This window comes from Phocoena sinus, chromosome 17 (genome assembly GCF_008692025.1).
Source record: "Phocoena sinus isolate mPhoSin1 chromosome 17, mPhoSin1.pri, whole genome shotgun sequence".
NCBI classification, from domain to species: Eukaryota; Metazoa; Chordata; class Mammalia; order Artiodactyla; family Phocoenidae; genus Phocoena; species Phocoena sinus.
In genome coordinates, this window is record NC_045779.1 from 29,964,131 (window position 1) to 29,991,268 (window position 27,138).

The 27,138-nt window shown below is 39.0% G+C and overlaps 1 protein-coding gene across 1 annotated transcript in view; it reads right to left on the reverse strand.

The window, feature by feature from the left end:
• Positions 1–1,021: 1,021 nt before the first annotated feature.
• CNGB3 (cyclic nucleotide gated channel subunit beta 3) overlaps positions 1,022–27,138 on the reverse strand; it is a 144,275-nt gene continuing 118,158 nt past the window's right edge. The window contains exons 15-18 of the mRNA XM_032610162.1: positions 21,338–21,456; positions 4,200–4,346; positions 3,789–3,963; positions 1,022–1,282 (exon numbers count right to left, since the gene is read on the reverse strand). Of these exons, the coding sequence (XP_032466053.1) occupies positions 1,022–1,282; positions 3,789–3,963; positions 4,200–4,346; positions 21,338–21,456 (702 nt within the window). The remainder of the gene's footprint in view (positions 1,283–3,788; positions 3,964–4,199; positions 4,347–21,337; positions 21,457–27,138) is intronic.

The following is a 27,138-nucleotide window of genomic DNA, read 5'->3' on the forward strand; positions in this document are numbered from 1 at the left end:
CAACTTCCTAAAGTGCACTTAATTAACTCGGAGATTTTGTAAACAGCTGTACATGTAGTTTCTGCAAACTGCAGGGATATGTCAATCTGACATGTGTACAGTCTGCCTTTCTAACCTTGTTACTTTTTACTAAAGCTGAAAACAAGAAGCTCAAATCTGACGTCTTCTGAAGTAAATGCTTGCAAAAGTTTCTGAGAAATGTCACTTTAGCCTCCATGAAGACGGGGACAATCTGATTCCTCCTGTTTGAGTCTGTTGAGCCAGATGAGCCTTTTAAGTTGATATGAGGGAAAATATTAAAGTTTGTTTCTTTAGCAAAGGGTACAGTTTTTCCAACATGTTGCTGCAATGTGATTTTGCTTGTGGGTTTGTTAGTAATGCTGACCAGCAGTGCTTTTCAGGGGAGTCCTCTGCAAGTTGGGTTTTACATCCATCGGCTCCCTTGTTTGCTTCCCTTCAGTCCCAGCTGCTGGGTTGATTTGATACTTGACTGACTCATCACCCTGCCTTGAATGAAAATCACCCAACTTTTGACATTTTATTAAAATCTCGTACTCCCAAAGTAAGAGACAAATTCATATACATGGAACATTTAACCAAGACTAACAGTGCGATGCAAGACTTTAACACACACACACAATCACACACACACACTCACAAAATTAAGAGAAAAAGTTAGTGAATCATTTCAGAGCCAAGACCAACCTAATCAAAATGGAGAGAAGAAACATCATCAAGAAAGAACGGAAGAAAAATAACCTACTATATGCAATTAGGAGAAATACCAATTGCGCAAAGCTAATGACAACGGAGAATAGGGATTTTTTTTTTTAAATAATCTTCTTATTGCCAATGCAGAAGATCACACTCTCTAGGATAAATCCTAGAAACTAAGCTAGGGATTTGCCTATGGTTTCTCAAGGGTCCCGGCACGGTCTTTTCCTCTCATTAGTTTAAGCTACCATCCTGACTACAATCTCTTTGGGAACTAACTAGATTGTATCTAAAGATAATCAAACATTTATGGCTTAGCCTTTTCTTTGACTTCAATCATCAGAACCTCTTCCCCAGCCTCCGCAGAAGGAGCCATGCTGATGATGAGTGATTGACGGGTAGTTCCTCCGGGTAAAACTGCCCTTCTAATTGACTGGTGCGCTTCCTCTGCTGTAATAGAACTTGTTGGACATTTGAATGTCTCAAGTGGTTTCTCTGCTGGCTGTCTTCCTTTATCTTCATATTTTTTTCCTTTATGCTCTTCTCCTTCAGAGTTTTCACTTTTTTTCTAGAAGCAACAGTTATTGAAAAGAATTGGTATTGAAATCATAATCAAGGACATTGGAGTCTTTTGATTAATATGCAATAGCTAAGGATCACCACTAAGACAAAGTGTCTGAATTAAGTTAATAAGGGAATCATGTCTGCCATTGACTATCATTTAACTAAGTTTTCTGATGTGCTGGAGAATGGGGCTGAGCTATCATATTTGAATTCGGTGTTAGTCTACGTCGCGTTTTTGTCCCTGCCAAGGAATTCACTTCCTATTGACCCTCATGGTCTCTGAATTATTAGACTTAGTGCTCAGGACTCTTTGCTTTTTAAATATTTACTTATTTTATGAAGATGAAATTTTAAATATTTATCTTTTAGTAAAAAAGTATTAACCAAATACCATATAAATACTCTAGAATCTCTGGTATTCCTCCTGCATAAGTTCATGGGAGAACTTCAGGGAGAAATTCATATCTCTTTCCTAGTACAGTCTTCTCCATTTGTCCCGTGGGCGTTTGATATGGCTTTAGAACCCATTATATTTAGTGTCATCTGTAGAAATTTCATAGTAAAAAATATACTATGCTCTTTACTGGTGATGCTTGAGATCAGTTTGAGAGAAGCTTGTACCGGGTATGAATGTGTACATAAAAGTTGAGAGCCTTACTTAACATACTGACTTACATAGTTCTTTAACCCCATAAGCCTTTTACACAAAGTATTATTTCTGTGCCGATTAAATAAGGCATTTGGTATACACTGATTTTCATCGCAGTGTTGTGTGTATGGCAAAGGATGAGGCAAGTTTTAGTCTCTTGAGTGTGACTGACTTTTATAATATTTGCTTTACCAATTTCCTGAAAGAACCACAGCCTCCCATTTCCTACAGTTTTAGAGATAGCATAAGGACTAGATTCAGAAAACCTGAATTCCTGCTGTTTTTCAGTATCTGCCCTCATAAGCTTATCATGAGAATCAAAGATATATGAAAAAAAAAAGAGAAAAGCAATAACATTTGAGTTTCTTGACATTTCTAGGAATTGGGAGACAGCTTAGTGTAGGTGTGGAAGTCTGAATACCCGAGTAATAGCTTTTGCTCTGTCATTGATTGTGATCTTATCCAAATACATTGATCTGGATCTTAGTTTCTTCATCTATAATATAAAAGCTTGGATGCAATCTATGTGGTTATTTCTGACTTTACATTAGTGATAGTAATTGAATGAATATTAGTGAAAATGTTTATTGTCTTACTGGTAAAATGTCATATATTTATAGGTATATATGTATGTCTATACATATACAGTTGATCCTCATTATTCATGGTAGTTTTGTCCTGTAAAGCTGCCACAAACACTGTTAGCAAACCCTGACCTATCTCTCCTAGGGGTAATGCAGGTTTAGGTTCCTATAAGCCTCTGGCTACAAAATTTTTGTCAGCTGCTCAATACATAGCCTTGTTTTATGTGCATTTCTGTTTAGAGACACCTTATTTAATATATATTGTTTATTCATTACACTGAACTCACAGCCAACAGTACTATGACTCATGCCTGAATGAACCTTATCTAACACACGTTTCTCTGTAAGGCACATCAGAGCATTTTTGTGCTTAGGAACACTAGGTGGTGCTTTGGCGATATGCTTGGGGGCCATTTTCTTTTAATTAATTAATTTATTTGTTTTTAATTTTGGCCGTGTTGGGTCTTTGTTGCTGCATGGGCTTTCTCTAATGGCAGCGAGCGGGGGCAACTCTTTGTTGTGGTGTGCGGGCTTCTCATTGGGGTGGCTTCTCTTGTTGCGGAGCACTGGCTCTAGGTGTGCAGGCTCAGTAGTTGTGGCTCACAGGCTCTAGAGTGCAGGCTCAGTAGTTGTGGCGCACGGGCTTAGTTGCTCCGCGGCATGTGGGATCTTCCCGGACCAGGGCTCGAACCCGTGTCCCCTGCAATGGCAGGTGGATTCTTAGCCACTGCGCTACCAGGGAAGCCCCATGGGGGCCATTTTTAACAGTATTGTGGGGGGAGATGCACAAAAATGCAAAAAACATGGCAATAAATAGACCATGAAAATGTCACTTGTTTACAGTGTGAGAGTTGAAACAAGAAGGCAGAGTGTCTCCTTGTTCAACCTCAACTGGGAACACGTGCCTCCAGCAACTTAAATTTTTTGCTGCTCTGCACATGTATGTCTGTGAATGACCCCCAAAATACCATAACTATTGATTTTGAGGTTACAAACACATTTTAGTGAGTAGGCAGATTCACAAACACAGAATCCACAAAAATGAGGGTCAACTGTATTTATGTATATATACATTAAAACTATCCATAATAAACCCGTGAGGATTAAATGTGATGTTATATGGGCATACAGTAAACTAATAATAAGTGCTATATTAATTATTTGCATTAGATGAACCCAGATTATCCCAGTGTCTGAGATGGAATTAAAGTAGGAGCTTGTCTGGTCTTTAGTCCAGTGGTCTCTGTTACAGCCCTCCTTTCCCTCTGCCTTATTACCAGAACGGTTTGTTCTCTCTTCAGTGCGAGTAGTTTTGCAAGACATGCTTTTCCTGAGCCTCCCAGGAGAGCTTTAAACTTTTTGGGTGTCTCTTGTTTTGGTGGGAAGAGAAACGCAAGTCCTTTATTTGGACAAGTTGTCTCTGTGCCTGGAGCCTTGTTCTTTAGAAGCACTCTGTAGACAAGACAGAAAGGCCATTTCAGATAGCACTGTGAGAGTTATGGAAAAACTTACCAGAAATACTATCATTTCTCCTAATCTGTGAAGTTTTCAATGTATAACTGCACAAACAGTTGTTTGTTAAGTGTATCTCATGGATAAAGTTGATTGTACCCACCATAACACAGTTCTCATCTTAGATTTTATGAAGTAAAACCAACTCCTCTCTAATGGGGTTTTAAAGGTTATACCTGGCTTTCTTCATGAGGAGCTTTTCAGAATCTGGATAATGCACTAGAATTTCTTGGAGGGTCCTTTTGTCCAGAGTTAAAAGATTGGCAAAGCCATGGGCCACCACGTTGGCAGTTCTACGGTTTCCTCCTCTTGCTGCTAGAAGGCTGTAAGAGAAAAAAATGAATCTTTGCCACCAGTTTCAATCTTCCTCCACCAAAATCTTAAAAAAAAAAAATCAAATATTAGAACCATTTATACTGCTTCAGAGATCATTCCCTGGATGAGTGTGCAGAGAGAGTCAAGATGTGGTGGCAATAGAAGTGGCAACAGATTTCAATGCATTTTGCATCTAACTCCTACCTCAAATCAAGGCCTTGTAGCCATCAGAGCCCTGGGAGATTCTTCTTCCCAGATTCCAGAAGTGCAGACTCTCTTTGGACTGGGTATCCTCCATTTGCTCTTTCAGACTAACTTTTCATCCTTCCCGATCCTCTTTGCACTCCAGGAAGCTGACCTCTGTGGGCTTGCTCTCTGATTTTCATTTGGATTCAGCCAATGGGAAATACCAGTAAGAAGTCAGAAAGCAGGAAGAGAGTGGGGTTGGCATGTTTCTTCCCCCATTCTTCCCTGCCAGGCCTTAGGTTAGCAATGGCTGCAGTTTCTACCAAAATCCACAGCTCCTGGCCATCTCCTGGAAGTACAACTCCCACAGATTTCTTTCTGGGCTCTGGTAATGTGCCCTGCCCTTGTTCCCTTGAGGCCTGGCTGTGGAAACAGCTCCCTTGTAGCTAGCTTTGAGATGTATCACCATCTCTTGTTGGGTAGTCTTAGATTTTCCTTCTAATTTCCTTTGATTGGCTTCTGTCAGTGATCCCTTTATTAAAGTCTTCTTAGTTAACTTACTTAAGTGTACCTTCAGTTTTTTGTCTGGACTCTGACAGATCAAGCTCTGACATCAAATCTTAATGATACCCTGGTTACATTAGGTGAATTTAATCTCTTCCTATACATAACTCCCAGATCAAATTGTTTCTCAGTATCATAAATTGCTCTGTAGTATAGTCATTCTCATACAACTTCCCACTTGGAATGTCAGAGAATTCTGGACTTTGTATCTCTCAGGGACATAGCTGGGGCATTTTGTGTTTGGGAAGTAACCAATAAATAGTTATAAAATAAATGAACACTAGAGTGAATAAAACAAATGAATATAACTTCTGTCATTCACCAATAATCTGGAAAATAAGAGTTGGTCTTTGAAAGCAAGACAAGAAAAAACACGTTTCAAATGTTTAAAAAAAACACTATAGGCTCTGCAGTGAGATGGTAATACGAGATTCAGTCTCTCAGAGTCAACCATTTAGAAATGGAGAAAGAAGGCTCACATTAATAAAAACAATCTCCAGAGGTGGAAGGGACCGAGAAAGCGTTCTGGCAATAGGAATGTTCACGTTTTCACAGCCCTGCCTTTGGGGGCAATGAGATGTGAGAAGCTGCATGAGTGCTGTGCCTGAAGATTGATATCAGACCATGTGTATTTCTCCAGCCGTTGTTGCAGAAAAGGGAACATTTTCGCTGGCTGTTAATCATTAAAAAACTAAAAAACTAACATAAGGTTTCAGCTCTGACATGTAAAGAGCTTGGAAGTTGTCACTCCTGTCCTTACAACACAAAAAAGTTGAACAAACTGAAAACCAATGACTTTTCTCAGAACTGTCAAAGAACTGAAGTTGCAGGGTCAACTCCCATCCAAATCTGGGGAGACAGGTGAATACAGAAAGCCACAGCCAAACCTGCTTACCTGGAACAGAAGCCCTTGGAGCTGTAACTGGTAGGAATACCTAAATGGTAATTTCGACAAATTGCTGTACGTTGAGAGTGAACTATCGAGAGAGGGAGAAACTCTGAGGGCCACAATTATGGGGAAATTGATACTTTTATAGGTTTTACCTTGAGAAACTTCAGCAGATTCTCACAGTTGAGAGCCGAGAAAGATCTGCTTGTTGCTCTGGCAGTAGAAGGGGATAATTAATCATTGTAAAATACACCCAGAATATATTTGTTCTCCATTACAAAGGTCTACTATCCAGGGGAAAAGATTACCAGAGTCTTATCCTAGCTGGACGAAGGGCATTTCTCTCATCCCAGGCACCTCTGGCCTTCCTGCCTAAGGGGATAAGAAACACCTGTGAAGATCGCACCCCAGGGACATAGATCCATTAAAAGACTTAGATTTAATCATAAAGTTAGAGCTTTCCCCCATACCTGAGCACTATACCAAAGGGGCTTCTGTATGGTAACATTGGGTTATAACTGCAAAATGCAGACTTTCTCTGAAGAGCGGTACTGAGGGAAGGCCAAAGTCAACAGAGGAGATAGAAACAAAGTCACTAGAGAAATTTAGAAGCTCTAGCACCTACAGCTACAGCAAACATTAAACACAGCCCAACTCCTAGCCAGATTAATATAAAACCTCATTCTAAAGACCTGTTTACCTCAGTTCCTACTACCTATTACGTCATGTACAGCTTTCAACAAAAATTACAAAGTACACTAAAAAGCAAGTAAAATACAGCCTGAAGAGCTAAAGAAAGCATTAGAACCAGACTGAGATATGATACAGATGTTGGAATTATCAGACAGAGAATTTAAAATAACTATGATTAATATGTTAAAAGATCTATTGGAAAAAGTGGCATCATACAAGAACAGATAGGTAATGTAAGCAGAGAGATAGAAATTCTAAGACAGATTCAAATCGAAATGTTAGAAATAAAAAATACTATAACAGGGCTTCCCTGGTGGCACAGTGGTTGAGAGTCCTCCTGCCGATGCAGGGGACACGGGTTCATGCCCCGGTCCGGGAAGATCCCACATGCCGCGGAGCGGCTGGGCCCGTGAGCCATGGCCGCTGAGCCTGCATGTCTGGAGCCTGTGCTCCGCAACGGGAGAGGCCACAACAGTGAGAGGCCCGCGTACCAAAAAAAAAAAAAAAAAAAAAAAAAAAAATACTATAACAGAAATGAATACTGACTTTAATGGGCTCATCAGTAGACTGGGCATGATGAAGAAAAGAATAGATGAGCTTGAAGATAGGTAGTAGAAAGTTCCCAAATTGAATGCAAAAAGAAAAAAAAGGAATGAAAAAAAAAGAAAACCAAAAATCCAACCAGAAAAGAACATCAAGAATCGCAGGATATTTTCAAAAGGTATTATATATATATGATATATACATAAACATACATTATTCTCTAGTATTAGAAGAACCAGCTGAAGTAATAATGGCCAAGAACTTTTCCAAATTAATGACAGACAACAAATCACAGATCCGGGAAGCTCAGAGAATACCAAGCAGAATAAATACTCCCCCACCCCCATTCCTAGGCACATCATATTCAAAGTGTAATAAACTAAAGACAAAGAAAATCTTGAAAAGAGCTGAGGGGGGAAAAAAGCCATACATATAAAGGAACAGGAATAAGACTTATAGTGGACTTTTCATCAGAAACACTGCAAATAAGAAGAGAATGGAGTGAAATACCAAGTGTTGAGAAAAACAAAATCACCAACCTAGAATCCTATGTATAGTGAAGTTATCCTTCAAAAGTGAAGGAGAGATGAAGATTTTCTCAGAAAACCAAACAACTGAGGGACTTTAACATTAGCAGACATACCCTTAAAGATATTGAGAGAAATTCTTCGGGAAGAAGGAAAATGATACAGATTAAAAATTTAGGTCTACATAAAGAGTGAAAGACATGGGAGAAGGAATAAGCAGAGGTAAAACAAAAGTCTTTTATTTTCCTTATTCTTAATTGATCTAAAATATGACTTTAAATAATAAAGTAACACTGCATTGGGTGATTGTAGCATATGGATAAGTGAAATGAATGATATCAGTGTCTTAAGGGTTGGTAGGGAAGGGCTGTTATAATGTTCCTGCACTATGTGTGAAGTGGTATAGTGTTAATGTGAAGTTTAAAATGTGTATGGCAAACACTGAAGTTTTTTGAAAAGAATTATAATTGATAAACTAAGAGAAAAGGGAAAATGGAATCTCCTTTCCTGAGGTTCTCCCCAAGACAAGCTCTGCCTTCGACCTTTTTTTTAAGTAAGAGAAATAAATTTTACTCTGTCATTCATCCATCCATCCATCTATCTATCTATCCACCTATCTACCTACCTATCTTCCTGCCTATCTATCTATGAAATGGATGTTAATATTTGAAGGATAATGATTGGATGAGCCTATTTCATTCACATTCCTGTCGCCTTGGACATAGGGCAATCAGTAGTTAGGCAGGGCTGGATGGCACTGGGGAGCTTAATTTGGACCTGAGACTGTCTCTGTGTGTGTCAGACTGTGAGAGCAGAACGGAAATAACATATTTAAATGTCAAGTTATTTTGAGATTTCTCAAGCTTTAATTAAACTTGCCTACAGGTTACACATTTGGAGTGCTTGATGAGTTTTTGAACGGAAGAAATAGTCTGTCTGCCAGATGGATTTTGCCCAAACTCTCAGCAGTGTTTAAAATAGCATCGTTTTTTTCCCTCCTGTCCACAAAATGCTTCTCCAGCATTCCACCAATGGAAAGTTTCACTCATTAAATAGCTTAGTAAGAAGATCCCTAAATATTCCCAAGCCCACATAGCTTCTGAAAGAGCACGTGCTGGAGGACAAACAGCCGAGGTTAATGGTAAGTGTCCCCAGGTCAAAAATACTGAACAGAGCAATGGCCCAGGAAACAAGGGAATAGATTCTAATTCTAGGTCCACCTTTGTTTGCTGTGACCTTTAAAAAGAACTTAAGGACCTTTTAGATTTTTACTCCAATCATGTATTTATTAAGCGCCTATCATGTATTCAGCAGGTAAAGTAGTGCAAAAGGAAAAATAGTAAAGCATGGTATGGTTTGTGGAAAGAGTACAGATTTTGGAACCAGATAACTCTACCACTTTATTTATTTATTTATAATGTTTAATTTAAAAGAATTTAAATTGAACTATAGTTGAAATCTACCATTTATTAAGTGTATTTCTGAGCAAGATACTTAATCTCTCTTTTGGATTAACAAGACCACCTTTTAGTACTTTCTGTACTATAGGTATCTGATTATCTTTAGGGAGAGATAGGTGTTTTTTTTTTTTGCTGTACGTGGGCCTCTCACTGCTGTGGCCTCCCCCACCGCGGAGCACAGGCTCTGGACGCGCAGGCTCAGCGGCCATGGCTCACGGGCCCAGCCGCTCCGCGGCATGTGGGATCTTCCCGGACCGGGGCACGAACCCGTGTCCCCTGCATCGGCAGGCGGACTCTCAACCACTGTGCCACCAGGGAAGCCCAGAGATAAGTGTTTATAGACCCCTGACATTCAATTATGAAGGTGTAATTAGGTAAAACTCCTGGCTGAGAAGTTTTAAACCCTAATTTGGGGTATGTAACTGTAACAACTAACAATAAGTATAATAAATTTTATTACACAGGGTTCTCCAGAGGAACAGAAAAAATAGGACATATACAGATATATATAAAAGGAGATTTATTATGGGAATTGGCTCATGTGGTTGTGGTGGTTATGGAGTCTAAGAAGTCCCACAGTCTGCCATCTACAAGCTGGAGACCCAGGAAGCTGGTGCTGTAATTCAGTCTGGGTCCAAAGGCCTGAGAAGGAGAGAAAGAGGAGCCTCTGGTGTAAGTCGAGGTCTGGGTCTGAAAGTCCAGAACCAAGAGCCCTGATGTCTGATGTCTGAGGGCAGGAGAAGATAGATGTGCCAGCTCAAGCTGAGAGAGCGAATTTGCCCTTTCTTCACATTTTTGTTCTATTCAGACCCTCAGTGGATTGGGTGATCCCTACTGCATATAGTATGCATATAGTACATACATATAAATATAATATGTACATGTGCACATATACATATAAACACGTATATATACATATAAACAAATGTATATGTATTTACATATACATTTCTGAGTGTATATATCAGAAAGAGCTAGAATATTCAGATAGTCCCTAGTAAGTCATTCATTTCCAGCTTTTCTCCAGGGCTGCCACATACAGCATCATAAATTGTGCACTGCATACACAGACTATAATGTGACTGGAACACAATGTGCACAGCCCTTTTTCACAGAGCTAGTTTATCCAGAAAGCACTCACAAGGATAAGTAGAATACAAAAGAGCATAAGTTGAAAGGAAGAGCAGAAGAAAAACAAGAATGGAAACATAAAATGGGGTGCATGCAAAAATGTAAACTTTGTTACAAGAGGGCTTCGAATTTGGCTTTGTCTCTTATATCATAAAAATCGATGGATTCTTAGTTTTAAGACAGAAATATATGCTGAAGAGCTTTAGTAGAGAGGCCACCATGTAAATTGGTGGACAACATGTTCATATTCTATTATAGATGCAAAACTAAGTTTGCCAGCACTGTTTGTGATGTGGTCCTCAGTAAAGGCTGTGTGTCACTCCAAAGTCCAGTTCCGTAGGAGCAATGCTGCGGGTGGGAAGGGCAGTCAGTACAGTGCATATCAAATACTCATCTCTCTCTTTGTTTTCAGTGGTATCTAGAATATCTAGAGAAAAATCATCCTCTTAAACATTACCTTCCTCAGCTGGACTTTTGATAAATAGTTTTTTTCTATGAGTTTGAGATTGTACAGACCATTTTACTTTGGAGGCCAATCATGCAGAAGCATATAAGGAATTCACCGTATAAATTGAAAAGAAAAGGAAAAAAAGAAATTAGTGATAAATTAGAAGTGTGTGGCAATAACATACTCCATAATGACCTAGATACGATGCCAAGTTCTGGGGCTATAAAGATGATTAACATCTGTCCTCAAGCCAAAAGGGAACCCTCCTACACTGTTGGTGGGAATGTAAATTAGTACAGCCACTGTGGAAAACAGTATGGAGTTTCCTTAAAAAAACTAAAAATAGAGTTACCATATGATCCAGTAATCCCACTCCTGGGCATATATCTGGGAAAGAGAAAAGATCTAATTTTAAAAGATATATTCACCCCAGTGTTCATAGCGGCACTATTTACAATAGCAAAGACATAGAAGCAAACTCAGTGTCCATTAACAGATGAATGGATAAAGAAGATGAGATATAGATATAGATGTATAAAATGAAATATTACTCAGCCATAAAAAAGAATGAAATAATGCCATTTGCAGCAACATGGATGGACCTAGAGATTATCATTTTAAATGAAGTTAAGTCAGACAAAGACAAATATTATATCACTTATATGTAGGCTCTAAAAATTAGTACAAATAAACTTATTTGCAAAACAGAAACAGACTCACAGACATAATACACAAACTATGGTTACCAAAGGAGAAAGGGGGGAGAGATAAATTGGGAGTATGAGATTAACAGATGCACACTACCATATATAAAATAAACAAAATGATTTACTGTATAGCATAGGGAACTATATTCAATATCTTGTGGTAAACTATAACAGGAAAGAATCGAAGAAAGAATATAGATATACACATATATGTATAACTGAATCACTTTGCTGTATACCTGAAACTAACATAATATTTGTAAATCGACTATATTTCAATAAAAAAAAATCTGCCCTCAAGCTGTTTGTAATCTAGGAGTGGGATAAGCGTGGGCGAGGTTTGTCTAGTCGACTAGCAAATATTGATAATAACATTAGTAATAGTAGTATTACTAGCTAATATTTTTAAGTGCTTACTGTGAGCCAGGTATTTTTCTAAGTTCTCTTTTGTATCAACACATATAATGCTTTTCAATCCCATGAGGTAATTATGTATTATTATTACTCTGTTTTAATTGATGAAGAAATGAAACCTCAGTTGAGGACCTCACCCAGAGCCACACAGCTCATTGTTGTGGAGTTGGATGCAAACCTAGACAGACTTCTTAAACAGATAAACACAATTCAGAATGATTAATGCTTTGATAACTGTAAAAAAGTGAGAATGTTTCCTAAAATGAAGAAGTTTCTTGTCTAAAAGCATACTCTCATGTAGAATTGTTTCCTATAATAGAAATAAAACTAACTCTGAATACTATCTATGGAAAGAAGATCAATCACATCCAATGCTGAGTGAGAGATTACAACTTCATATATCTGTTCTCATTAAGCAAATTTCCAACTGGATTATATTTGGAGTGCAGGAGGTTAGGTCACCTGTGTAGACTTCTATGAGATATTCTTTTACTCTTTTCAGTGTTATTGGAAAACACTTTGTTGCTTGAAAATTTTTACCACTTCACTAAATATAAATCCTAACAAAACTTTTGTGGGTGAGCAAATATCAGAGGATGTTCTCATGTCACCTCTGCCCAGACTGCTCGCTCTTTGCAGATACTTTGATATTCATAAAACTACTGCAAGGCAACACATGTTAACCTAGATTTTTGAGAAAAATCTCTATGTATGGATTTTTATCAGAGTTAAAGAGTTCAGATTTCACAGATACAAAACGTGTAGTCTTCTTTCCCCCAGGAAGTCTTGATTTCAGAGTTGAATTGGCCTTAGAAGAAGTGGATAATCAGGACTTCCCTGGTGGCGCAGTGGTTAAGAATCCGCCTGCCAGTGCAGGGGACATGGGTTTGAGCCCTGGTGCGGGAAGATCCCACATGCCGTGGAGCAACTGAGCCCGTGTGCCACAACTACTGAGCCTGTGTAACAACAGAAGCCACCACAATGAGAAGCCTGTGCACCACAACCAAGAGTAGCCCCCGCTCTCCACAACTAGAGAAAGCCCACAAGCAGCAATGAAGACCCAACGTGGCCAAAAATAAATAAATTTATTTTAAAAAAAAAAGTGGATGATCGATGAAGAATCTAGGTAAAAATTCTAAAGAAGGAGAGGAAAAAAGGAATAACATGCACAGTTTATTCCTTGCCCTCTTTATTTATATCAAGTACCCAGGAGGATATATGATACTCTGGCTGGAAATTACTGTATCAAACAAACTAATATTCTAGCTTAACTATGTGTTTCTTTGGGGTCAAAATAGCTAACAATGTCATATATTAATGACCATATGAAACTGGTGAGGTAGGTTCTTACCTACACTTACTGACATGGAAATTGAGGTCCAGAATCTAGTGAAGTGACTTATTCCAGAACAAATACGAGTTTCATTGCAGAAATTCAAATCCAAGACCAGAGCTGACTTCAAGTCATGGAGTCTTTTCTTTACACCCTAAACTCTAATGCTGCTAATGAAGCCATTGTTATTGTTCTAATGATAGAGAGTTGCACATGGATATTAGAAAAATCAAGGAGGAAGCCAGTTGGGCTGGTCGTGATAAGCTCTACCAATGTCTGACAATCAGATTCTTTACTCCCTCTCTGCTATTCCAAATGATGGTAAAGAGCCTTGATTTTCATAGAATTAGAGTCACCAGATGAAGTCAGTTTAGGAGGAGTCCTGAGAATATCTGAATACATGTTTAAACAATGGTGCTGATAATGTAGTGGTTCAGAGGAATATTGTGAAACTTAGGTGAGGTTTGCTTTTTGCTCTAAGCAAAAAATGCTACACAAACAGAGACTGTATATTAAAGAAGGTAGTGAAAAATATAAACACATATTTTAACACAGGTAGTATGCACAGGATTGAGCCAGAAAAAAATGGAAATGAAAAGTTTTCTCCCTCAATATTTATCAATCTTCTTACCCCTGCTCATACTTCCAATGTATCTACTATTTCTGTCTTTTAGGAAAGGCAGGGTAGTGGGTGAAGGAATAACAGAGTTATTCTGATGAAGAATAAGAATATGGAATTAAAATAGTCCAAAAAACTAGAAGTCTACCTTGGTACTCTCATTTTGAAAACTGAGTATTCAGGGAAAATAGGCAAACATTGTTTGGAGGGAACAAAGAGGTTTAAAATTATTCTTCAAAATATTTGGCCTTTTCACAATGGTATAGAGAAAATATTTGTTAAATATGCAGAATGGGTGATTTGACCAATATAGCTGGTGAAAAGTCAGAACTTAAATACTCTAAATAAAAGCCAGACTATCTAAAACATATGATATATCACTGCCTAAATTCTGCTCAATAACTTGTTATATATGATGAAAAAAGGATATTGTACGAAGAAAGAAACGCAGAAAATAAATATGATCACGTTTGTGAAAATAAATAGGCCCAGAGAAAATTAATTCATTTATCAAATATTTATTGAGGACCTATTATTTTCTAAGCCCTATTTAGAGAAATGGAAATTAAAACAACTATTAAAGTGCAAAACCAACTGAGAATAATGAGGTAATATCACTGGTACTAGAGAAAAATAGCTATACATTGCATGTTGTATCTTAAATTGGTTCAATTTTTCTAGAAAATCATCTGCCCATATATTCCAAGAGTTATAGAAATGTTTCTACCTTTTGACCTAGTTATTTCATTTTGGGGAATAAACTTCAAAGAAATAAAAGAAAAGCAAAATGATTTTACAAAGATAAACGTAGCAGTCCTATTTTTTTAAATTTTTTTTTGCGGTACGCCGGCCTCTCAACTGTTGTGGCCTCTCCCGTTGCAGAGCACAGGCTCCGGACACGCAGGCCCAGCAGCCATGGCTCACAGGCCTAGCTGCCCCGCGGCATGCGGAATCCTCCCGGACTGGGGCACGACCCCGTATCCCCTGCATCGGCAGGTGGACTCTCAACCACTGGGCCACCAGGGAAGCCCACAGTCCTATTCTTAATAATAAAAACTGACAAAAATGGTACAAGGCTGAATATGCATATTCATGACAAAAATGAATGTGTATTAGTACATTTGCAAAGATAGAAGATAATTACGTTAATTTACTTATAACAATGACTATTTATTAGGCACTTATGTGGGCCAGACACTCCCCTGAGGGCTGGGGATCAAGTGCAGATCGGGTGTGGCGTCTGCTAGGGACTGTGTCTGTGTACAAAATGGAAAAATACAGCCTCTCTGGGCAAATGCAGTCCTATAGGTGTAAAGCTTGGCCAGAAAAATGCCCCCTTTTGCAAAGTAAAGGGCACCTGTGCATGAGGGGGAGTGTAACAGCGGGGCTCATGTTCAGGAGTGGAGTGCCCGCTGCATTCCAGTTCTCCCAGGCCCTGCCTGGACATCCTGATTCAGAGCACAACTGGCACAGCCATACATTGTATTCCTGGTGCTTATGAGTTAGTGAGGAAGGAAGAAAGACACTGAAGAAATAGATGCACCAGCAAGTGCATGATTACAAAGGTAAGTGTTCTGAAAGATAGGAATGTAGTCCAACTAGAGAATATAGCAAGGAGACCGGGGTGGTCCCTATAATGGAGAAAAAGAAGTCCTGAAAGTAGGTGAGATTAGGTTAAAGGGGTGGGAAACCTATATGGGCAGAGGTAAAAACTCCCCATGGCTGCTATGGAAAACAGTATGGAGATTAGTCAAAAAATTAGAACCACCATATGATCCAGCTATTCCACTTCTGTATGTTCATCCAAAGAACACAAAAACTAATTTTAAAGGATATATGCACTCCTATGTTCATTGCAGCTTTATTTACAATAGCCAAGATATGGAAACAGCCTAGGTATCCATCAGTGAATGAATGGATAAAGATGTAGTGTATATACACAATGCAATACTACTCAGCCATAAAATGATGAAATCCTGCCATTTGTGACAACGTGGATGGACCTTGAGGGTTTTATGCTAAGTGAAATAAGTCAGAGAGAGAAAGACAAATACTGCATGTTTTCACTCATAGACGGAATACAAAAAACACAAAACAAATGAACAAACTAAAACAAAACAAAACAAAAACATAGCTACAGAGAACAGAGTAGTAGTTACCAGAGGAGAAGAAGGGTTGAGGGAAGGCAAAATGGGTAAAGGGGGTCAACTATACGGTGACAGATGGAAGCTAAACTTTTGGTGGTGAGCACACTGCAGTATATGCAGAAGTCAAAATGTAATGTATACATGATACATATAATATTATAAACCATTATTACCTGAATAAAACAGTTTTTAAATTCCAAAATTAGGAAAAAATAAACCAGCTCTCCATGGCTGGATGGCATGTGGCACATTCAAGGAACTAAAGTCTGGATTAAAGAGAGCAAGGGGAGTGGGGTACACCCTGCAGTAGAGAGGTAGGCAGGGGCTAGACTCTGCAGGATCTTGTAGGTCAGGCAAGGACTTTTAGATAAAAAAGAACATGTGAAAACATTTGAGTGGTTTCAAGCAGGAGGGCAATGACATGATCATACCTGTTTGTGAAGGATCCCTCTGGCTGCTAGTGGGCCCTGGATTACAGAGGGTGTGGTGGTTGGAGTGGGAGACTTGGAGCAGCCCTGCAGTTGTCCAGTGAGAGAGGGAGGTGGTGTGGACGGAAGTGGGGTCAGTGGAGAAGGTAAGGTGCAAACAATTGGAGACACACTTTGGAGGTGAAATTGATAGGTCTTAGAGGTGGACTGGCCATGTAGGGTGAGCTGAAGGAGTGTCAAGCAGACCTTTTTTTTTTCCCCAGTAAATTTCAAAAGTTAACAATGTAAAAAGGTTAGTATTATATTAGTTTCCTGAGGCTGCTGTAACAAATTACTGTAAAACCAGTGACTACCAACAACAGAAATTTATTCTCTCACAGTTTTGGAGGCCAGAAGTCAAAAACCAAGTTGTTGGCAGGGCTGTGCACCCTCCAGGGATTCTAGGATAGAACCCTTTCTTGCCTCTTCCAGTTTCTAGTGGCTCCAGGAGTTCCTTGGCTGTGGCTGCATAACTCCAATTTCTGCCTCGGTCTTCACACGGCCTTCCCCTCTTCTCCCTGTGTTTGTGTGTCTTCTCCTCTTCTGTCTCATGTGAGGACACTTGTCATTGGATTTAGGGCCCATCCAAGAAAATCAAGAATGAGCTCACCTTAAGATCCTTAGCTTAATTATATCTGCAAAGACTCTTTTTTCTTCTTCTAAATAAGGTCACATTCACAGGTTCCAGGAGTTAGGGCATGGATATATCTTTGTGGGGGCCAACATTCAACCTACTACAGGCATTATGTGAATACTCCTTTACATACACCCTTGTACAGGCTATCAGGACTGACCTTTGTGCACACATATTGTCTGCACACATTATTTTCTCCACACATCATTTGAGAAGCACTGAAAGGTCTGCCTTCAGTTCTCAAATAACCTCAAGCAATTGCTAAATCTGAAGGATTGGTCCTTGTGAAGGCTTTGTACTCCATAATATCCTGCGTATGCTCCATCATTGAATGCAACCCATACATTTTATCACCTAGTATTGGAATCTTTTTGTTTCCTTGTCTTTTATTTATAAGGCCCTTGAGGGAAGTGATTGTTTCTTGCTCACCATTCTTGTTCACCATGCCAGGCATGGCCTTCTTTGAGGCACTTCACATTATACTGTAAGGCGTAATGAATATAATTTTCTGTTTTTTTTTATCAAATCACAATTAACTACTTAATTAATCAGAAATTTCTGAATAGCACCTGCAAATTATTTTGAATGGAGGCAGAATATCAATGAAAATCAACACATTGTACAGTTTTTATATAGCTGCTGGTGACATAAAGATGGAAAGTTTTAGTTCTTACATTTTAATAGCTTAGTCTGTTGAGGAGATCCATTTGAATGAATTGATTATAAATTAGTGGTAATTCCTGTAGTAAAGTCACTAATGAAATACTATGAAAGCATAGAACAAGGAGCAACTAGTTGTTTGCGGGGGTGGTTAGAGATGGCTTCAGAGAGGTGACATCTGAATTGAAGTCTTGAAAGGTGAATAGGTATTTTCCAGGGGGAGAACATTCCAAAGGGAGATGAAACCAGTAGGGATTTCTACTGAAATCATAATAGCACTAGCAAGGGTAAAAATTCAGATGCATTTCAGGAAAAGTGAGATTTTAACAGATGCAGGAGGATAGGAAGTGGTTAAATACATTCGGTGAATAAGACTTGGCAATAATTGTAACTGTGAAAACAAACAGTGGAGTCAGTACTACAAGGCTATCCCCCGGCAGACCCTGAGTCTCTCTATTAAAAATGGGGTGTCTGAACTCCTCAGATGTTAATTGGAAATGTGGTCTGCGTTTTCTCCATGACAGGCTGTAAATCTATATTTTAGTCAGTGCTTTGCTCTTTTGGATTAGTATATAATGTCCTTGAAAGCCCTCAGTTCTTTTCTTTCTTATTTTTTCCTAAGAAAAAAGAACCTTCATTAAAAAGCTACACGATAGTGCTGGATTTAGCTCATTTTAACAAAGGTCACAGGTTTTTTGAGTAGTAAACACAATTACTAGATCTTTCCAGTATCTAGATGTTTGGCAGGCATGCCTCCATTGCTGGAATAAATAACTAGAGCTCCAGGGGCGTATGACAGCTGTGGGCCTGTGAAGCCTGGGGGTATCTGGGAAGAGGCAGATGTATCGTATTTCTCCTCAACCACAGCCAAGAAGAGAATCAAGGCAAAAACCTCCCTTTTGCTTGTATCAGCCAGATTACTGAGCGAATTTAGAGCTTGTTTGGTCTACTGGTTTCAATTTGGCCTTAGAAACCCAGTGGGTAATAGGAGATTTATTTGAGAAGCTGCTGTCAAGAATTTAAGATTCCTTTCAATTGCAACTCAGCAGCACCTGGATTGTATTCTTAGAATATTTCCTACTGTGATGATAATATCAGCAATTAACATATTTGTATTTATAAAGCTTTATTCTTCAGGGAGAACTCAACCCTTGGGAGAGGTCAGCTAATTAATTTCTGCAATGTTTGAGATTAGACTGTTGCTTGTTTTATGACCTTGAAGATTACAGTGATTATTAAGTCACTAAAATATTAAATCACTTTTGCAAGTACTCCTAGTAAGGAAGCGATAGAAAATAGGCAAGGAACACACAGATCTGGACATTCTGAGAAGTGTTTCCACCGCTGCCCCAGAGCAAGACCCTCACACAAGTGCCCGCCCAGTTTTAAGCAAGGAGGAAAAATAAAAAAGAGAAGGCACATTATCAACAGAGAATTAACATGATTCAACATTCTAAGGAAACCCTAATTATGCTAATATAAAGTCATCTGAAATTATTCATATCTCTGGAACTCTGAAGATAACTTCTTTTTTTTTTTTTTTTTGCGGTACACGGGCCTCTCACTGCTGTGGCCTCTCCCATTGCAGAGCACAGGCTCCGGACGCGCAGACCCAGCAGCCACGGCTCATGGGCCCAGCCGCTCCGCGGCATGTGGGATCCTCCCGGACCGGGGCACGAACCCGCGTCCCCTGCATCGGGAGGCAGACTCCCAACCACTGCGCCCCAAGGGAAGCCCTGAAGATAACTTCTTAGCAGCTATGAAATCAGAGGTTGGATGAACCACCTTTCTTCTGTGGTATGGTGGAAAGATCACTAGGCCCTGATCCATGAAGCTCGTGTTTGAATATTGTCCCTTTCACGTACTAGCTATGTTATCCTGGGCCAGATAACTGACACCTTGGAATTGCAATTTTTCCAATCATGAAATGGATATGTTAATAACTGCCTGACAGTGCACTCTTGTCTTTACCCTAAGAGACAGCATCCTAGTTCAAGACTCCATCATCTTTCACTTGAACCACCGCAACTGACTTCTAATTGATCTCTATTTCATTCTCGTTTCTTTACTGCCTCTTTTCCACATAGCTGTTAGAGTGATCTTCTAACATCATAATTCAAATTGTATCATTCTTTTGCCTAAAATCCTCCATTGGTATCCATTGGTATTTAGAATAAAATACAAATTCCTTACCATGGCCTAAAAGGCCTGTACAGTCTTGTCTTTGAGCACCTCTTTGGCCTCATCTCGCCACAGTGTCCCTTATTCTCTGAACTCCAGCCATACTGACCTCTATGACGTTCAACCAGATATGCTTGCTCTACCTCTAGGCCTCTGCCCTTGCTATTCCATCACATGGGAGGCTCTTCCCCCATGTCTGGATGGCTGCTCCATTTACTCTCTCAAGTCTCAGTTGGAATATTATCTGTCCAAAGAGGTATCCCTGACCATTATATGTAAAGTAGCATCCCCAGTCTCTAACAATTTTTACCTCTATAGCAGTTATCACAATGTGATTTTATCGTCTAGTTTATTTATTGTTAGCTTTCTCCCTCAAGACTGTAAGCTCTTTTTTACTGTTTTCACAGTACATTCCCAGAGTTTAGAGCAATACCTGACTGTCTAGCATGTACTAGGCACTCAAAATAAGTGTTTATTGGATGAATACATGAATATGTTTAAATACAATAATGCATATGGAATGTTTAGCCCACAGAATGCTTGAATTTGCTGTCTGTAGTGTTAGACCTTTGTATCCATGGCTTGTGCATTCACATATGGGTCGTGCAATCCAGTTTATTGAGTCCTGGTGTGTGGAACCCTCAGATGAGGGACCCACAGATGCAGATGGCTGACTCTACTATGCCATTTTATTTTATTTTATTTTATTTTATTGCGGTACACGGGTCCCTCACTGTTGTGGCCTCTCCCATTGCGGAGCACAGGCTCCAGACGCGCAGGCTCAGCGGCCATGGCTCATGGGCCCAGCCGCTCTGCGGCATGTGGGATCTTCCCGGACCGGGGCACGAACCCGTGATCCCTGCATCGGCAGGCAGACTCTCAACCACTGTGCCACCAGGGAAGCCCTTCTCTTCTAATTATTAAGATGAAGGACAAAGCGGTCAAGTAACAAAGGAGCAAAGATTGTAAGTGGTGGTACTGGGGTTTGGACTCAGGCAATTTGGTCCCACAATGATAATCATTATCACTCACCTACTCAAAACTATTGTCTTAGCCTGGCATTCAAGTTCTCCAACAATCTGACGACTAACTCTCCCAATCTCTTCTTTCATCATTCATCCATTCATTTATTCACACATTCATTATTCAACATATATTGAGCATCTACTTTATGCTAGACACTGACCTAAGTCCTGGGCCTAAAGGGCTGAATGAGCTAGTTCTTTTGGGGAAGGGAAAGGATAAATAGAAATGTGAAAATCCTTATTTTATCAATGCTGTCAGCACAATCAAACCATTGGTGAATTTGAGTGGGAACTTTAATTATTTTATGGCCCAAGACTTTTCTTTTATAACAAATGACAGACTTCAATATTACAAGGTGTCTTTTCAATACCTGATTTCTCCAAACACTGCTCCAGCTTTCAGAGTAACCAGAACTTCAGCGCCATCAGCTCCTCCAAGAACTTGGACTTCTCCTTGCTTAATGATATACATTTCCTTGCCAATTTCTCCCTATATGCCAAATGTAAAGAGGAAATGGTAGTCACTTTATTCTTGACAATTATGCTCCAAATTAAAAGATATAAACTCTTTTAGAGGAGTAAATGTAAATGAAGGAAGCAAGGAATAGAAGTGTAATAATAATTATCTTAAGACCTGAGGTAGTTATGGACATAAGTTTGACATAACATGTGAAAGGAAATTACAAGGAAAGTGATACCTTCTAGAACCTGAGCACTGTGTGCCATCACTGGACAGGCAAAAATACTTCAGTCAGCACATTGTTTTAAGAATGGGATTGGAGAGAGGAAATAACAGATTGTAAGCATAATCACCTTAGCTTTGGTGACAACTGCTATGCTTTGAAGAAGTTGCTTAGTTTATCCAAAGAACATGGGCTACAGTCATCTAAAGGTGAACTCTACTCTTCTGCCTATAGTACTGAGGTCTGATTTTAGTAATTGCGGCATATGAGACCCTTAAGCTATTATTCTTGTTCCATGTTGAGAAGAAAGTGTTAGTGTAGCAGATTTATATATATCTTTATTGGAGCATAATTGCTTTACAATGTTGTGTTAGTTTCTGTTGTACAACAAAGTGAATTAGCTATAAGCATACATATATCCCCATATCCCTTCCCTCTTGAGACTCCCTCCCATCCTTCCTATCCCAGCCCTCTAGGTCCTCACAAAGCATGGAGCTGATCTCCCTGTGCTATGCAGCAGCTTCTCACTAGCCATCCATTTTACACTTGGTAGTGTATATATGTCAATGCTACTCTCTCACTTTGTCCAGCTTCCCCTACCCACCCCATGCCCTCAAGTCCGTTCTCTACGTCTGTGTCTTTATCCCTGCCCTGCCACTAGGTTCATCAGTACCATTTTTTTAGATTCCATATAAGTGCGTTAGCATACGATATTTGTTTTTCTCTTTCTGACTTACTTCACTCTGTATGACAGACTCTAGGTCCATCCACTTCATTACAAATAACTCAATTTCTCTCCTTTTTTGGCCGAGTAATATTCCATTGTATATATGTGCCACAGCTTCTTTATCTAATCATCTGTTGATGGACATTTAGGTTGCTTCCATGTCCTGGCAATTGTAAATAGCACTGCAATGAACATTGTGGTACATGTATCTTTTTGAATTATGGTTTCTTCAGGGATATGCCCAGTAGTGGAATTGCTGGGTCATATGGTAATTCTATTTTTAGTTTTTAAAGGAACCTCCATACTGTTCTCCATAGTGGCTGTTTCAATTTACATTCCCACCAACAGTGCAGGAGTGTTCCCTTTTCTCTGCACCCTCTCCAGCGTTTATTGTTTGTAGATTTTTTGATGATGGCCATTCTGACGGGTGTGAAGTGATACCTCATTGTAGTTTTGATTGCATTTCTCTACTAATTAGTGCTGTTGAGCATTCTTTCATGTGTTTGTTGTCAATCTGTATGTCTTCTTTGGATAAATGTCTATTTAGGTCTTCTGTCCATTTTTGGATTGGGTTGTTTGTTTTTTTGATATTGAACAGCATGAGCTGCTTTTATATTTTGGAGATTAATCCTTTGTCTGTTGCTTTGCTTGCAAATATTTCCTCCCATTCTGAGGGTTTTCTTTTCATCTTATTTATGGTTTCCTTTGCTGTGCAAAAGCTTTTAAGTTTCATTAGGTCCTATTTGTTTATTTTTGTTTTTATTTCCCTAACTCTAGGAAGTGGGTCAAAAAGGATCTTGCTGTGATTTATGTCATAGAGTGTTCTGCCTATGTTTTCCTCGAAGAGTTTTATAGTGTCTGGCCTTACATTTGGGTCTTTAATCCATTTTGAGTGTATTTTTGTGTATGGTGTTAGGAAGTGTTCTAATTTCATTCTTTTACCTGTAGCTGTCCAGTTTTCCCAGCTCCACTTGTTGAAGAGGCTGTCTTTTCTCCATTGTATATTCTTGCCTCTTTTGTCAAAGGTAAGGTGATCTTAAGTGTGTGGGTTTACCTATGGGCTCTCTATCCTGTTCCATTGATCTATATTTCTGTTTTTGTGCCAGTACCATACTGTCCTGATTACTGTAGCTTTGTAGTATAGTCAGAAGCCTGATTCCTCTAGCTCCGTTTTTCTTTCTCAAATTGCTTTGGCTATTTGGGGTCTTTTGTGTTTCCATAAAAATTGTAAAATTTTTTGTTCTAGTTCTATGAAAAATGCCATTGGCAATTTGATAGGGGTTGCATTGAATATGTAGATTGCTTTGGGTAGTATAGTCATTTTCACAATGTTGATTCTTCCTACCCAAGAACATGGTATATCTTTCGGTCTGTTTGTATCATCTTTGATTTCTTTCATCAGTGTCTTATAGTTTTCTGCATACAGGTCTTTTGCCTCCTTAGGTAGGTTTATTCCTAGGTATTTTATTCTTTTCTTTGCAATGGTAAATGGGAGTGTTTCCTTGATTTCCCTTTCTGATTTTTCATTGTTAGTGTATAGGAATGCAAGAGATTTCTGTGCGTTAATTTTGTATCCTGCTGCTTTACCATATTCATTGATGAGCTCTAGTAGTTTTCTGGTAGCATCTTTAGGCTTCTCTATGTATAGTATCATGTCATCTGCAAACAGTGACAGTTTTACTTCTTCTTTTCCAATTTAGATTCCTTTTATTTCTTTTTCTTCTCTGATTGCCATGGCTAAAAATTCTAAAACTACGTTGAATAATAGTGGTGAGAGTGGGCACCCTTGTCTTGTTCCTGATTGTAGAGGAAATGCTTTCAGTTTTGCACCATTGAGAATGATGTTGGCTGTGTGTTTGATATATATGGCTTTTATTATGTTGAGGTAGGTTCCCTCTATGCCCACTTTCTGGAGAGTTTTTATCATAACTGGGTATTGAATTTTGTCAAAAGCTTTTTCTGCAGCTATTGAGATTATCATATGGTTTTTATCCTTCAGTTTGTTAATATGGTGTATTGCACTGATTGATTTACATATATTGAAGATAAACCCCACTTGATCATGGTGTATGATCCTTTTAATGTGCTGTTGGATTCTGTTCATTAGTATTTTGTTGAGAATTTTTGCATCTATGTTCATCAGTGATATTGGCCTGTAATTTTCTTTTTTTGTGACATCTTTTTCTGGTTTTGGCATCAGGGTGATGCCTCATAGAATGAGTTTGGGAGTGTTCCTCCCTTCAGCAGGTTCTTTTTTTTTTTTTTTTTTTTTTTGCGGTACGTGGGGCCTATCACTGTTGCGGCCTCTCCCATCGCGGAGCAACAGGCTCCGGACGCGCAGGCCCGGCGGCCATGGCTCACGGGCACAGCCGCTCCGTGGCATGTGGGATCCTCCCGGACTGGGGCACGAACCCATGTCCCCTGCATTGGCAGGCGGACTCCCAACTACCACGCCACCAGGGAGGCCCCAGCAGGTTCTTTAATTCAGTTCTTGTTTAACTCTGGGGACTCTGGAGCCAGGGCAATGACACTTGTTCAATGCCTTGAGAACTAAACTCCTGGAATGTTCACATAGACACTGGTTAATGTTATTCTGTATGCCTCAGGCAGTGTGGCAGGATGTACCAGGCTGTCAACACTGTTTAATGTAAACACAAAGATTTATGGTGTGTGCTTTGTATCTAGTTTGGAGTCTGAACAATGACTGGTCATGTAGCTATGTGACCAGCCCCATGTAAAAACTCTGGACTCCAAGACTTAGATGAGCTTTCCTAGGCAGAGATATTTTGCCCTTGTCTCTATGGTCCACAGTAGGAGATAAAAATGCATTCATGTGAGCCTCTCAGAAGTAGGATCTAGGAAATCTGCACCTGATTTCTCTAGTCTTTGCCTATGCATATCTTTTTCTTGCTGTTCCTGCACTGTACACTCTGCCTTAATAAATCTTAAGTGATAAATATAACTTTATGTTGAGTCATGCAAATTACTAAACTAGTGGGTGGTTGTGGGACCCTTGGAACACATCTCACTCCAGGATCCAAAAAACATAAATATGTTTTACAAGAGATCTAAATGGCACTTGGGTGAAGAAAAGCTTTTAAACTTTAAATAAGCCAGTTCTCATAATACTAGGCAAACTATTTAGATAACAGTACCTATATGTCTTAGTGAGTTGAGTCTTGATCACCCTGGGCTATTAAAAATAGCATAAATACAATAAATTCTCTTATATTTGGTTCAGGAGGGGGCTGGATTATTTGAGTTCATAAAACATTCTTGTCAACCATATTTTCAAAGGAGTAGAATACACTAAAATTAATTTAGGATTAAACAATGTTGATTATAGTTTATGCTCTGCAATGGCTGAGACAATGTCTACTTTGTTCCACTGCTGAGCATAGGAATTATGACATAGGCACTCATTTATGAATAATTTATAATTCAGCTATTCTCTGGGAAGTTTTGAAATTCTTTAATACCAAGTGTTATTCTCCTGAACATTACTTATTGTCATATTATAGTTGTTAGGTTAAGTTTAAAGTTTTCAGACTCTACCTCTTAGTTAACATCTGTGACACTGAAATTCTCATTTTATCTCCCCATGACTTTTATGAGGAAGCTAGAGTAAGTATTATTATTTCCATTTTACAGAAAGAAAATAAAGGCACAGATTGGCTTACTGGCTAATATTTGGCTGAGTAACCGTTGCTCCATGATAGTAAATAGAAGCAAAAGGAAGCCTGGAATGCACATCTCCTAACTAAGCAATGCAAAAAGTATATTTAAATTTTGCATTGTGTATTTATACATTCTATAAATAGATATATTTATTCCCAAATGTAGATTTAAGTAGAAATTCCAATACAGATGGATCTAATTATAGTTATTTCCACATTATCAGTGCTAATAATACATCTTGCATTTGCAAAGTACTTTTGAAATCATAATATCAGATTTTACATTGCTCCTTATTTTAACACCTGTGTTTGTTTTATCAGAACATGCTACTTTGAGGCTTCCCTGGTGGTGCAGTGTTTAAGAATCAGCCTGCCAATGCAGGGGACACGGGTTCAATCCCTGATCTGGGAAGATCCCGCATGCCGCGGAGCAACTAAGCTCGTGCGCTACAACTATTGAGCCTGCGCTCTAGAGCCCGCAAGCCACAACTACTGAGCCCACATGCCACGACTACTGAAGCCCACACACCTAAATCCTGTGCTCCACAACAACAGAGGCCACTGCAATGAGAAGCCCGCGCACAGCAGAGTAGACCCTGCTCACTGCAACTAGAGAAAGCCCACGCACAGAAGCAAAGACCCAACACAGCCAAAAATAAAATAAATAAAATAAATAAATTAAAAAAATAAAGGAACATGCTACTTTATAGCTGCAAGGTATTTTCATAGATATTAACTCACTTATTTCTTGCAAAAATCCCAGTGAGGTCAAATAGGAAAGATATCATTATTCTTATTTAAAAATTGGTAGTAGAGACTTGAAAAGTTAAGTGTCTTGGGCAAACTTACGAGGCTGGCAGATGATAGCATTAGAACTAGCAACACCTATGTCACCTGATTATATAATATGTACAGATCATATCTAATGAATCCAATATCAAGACTGAACTCTTTAAAGCCAACACAATATCTATGAATTATTTTAAAAATGAGCGAAAGTGTCTAAAAATTAGCTTTTCAAGAGGTACTCCAAGAAGTAATGATTAGGACAGGGTCATATTCCTTAATTCTTTGCATGAAGTAAT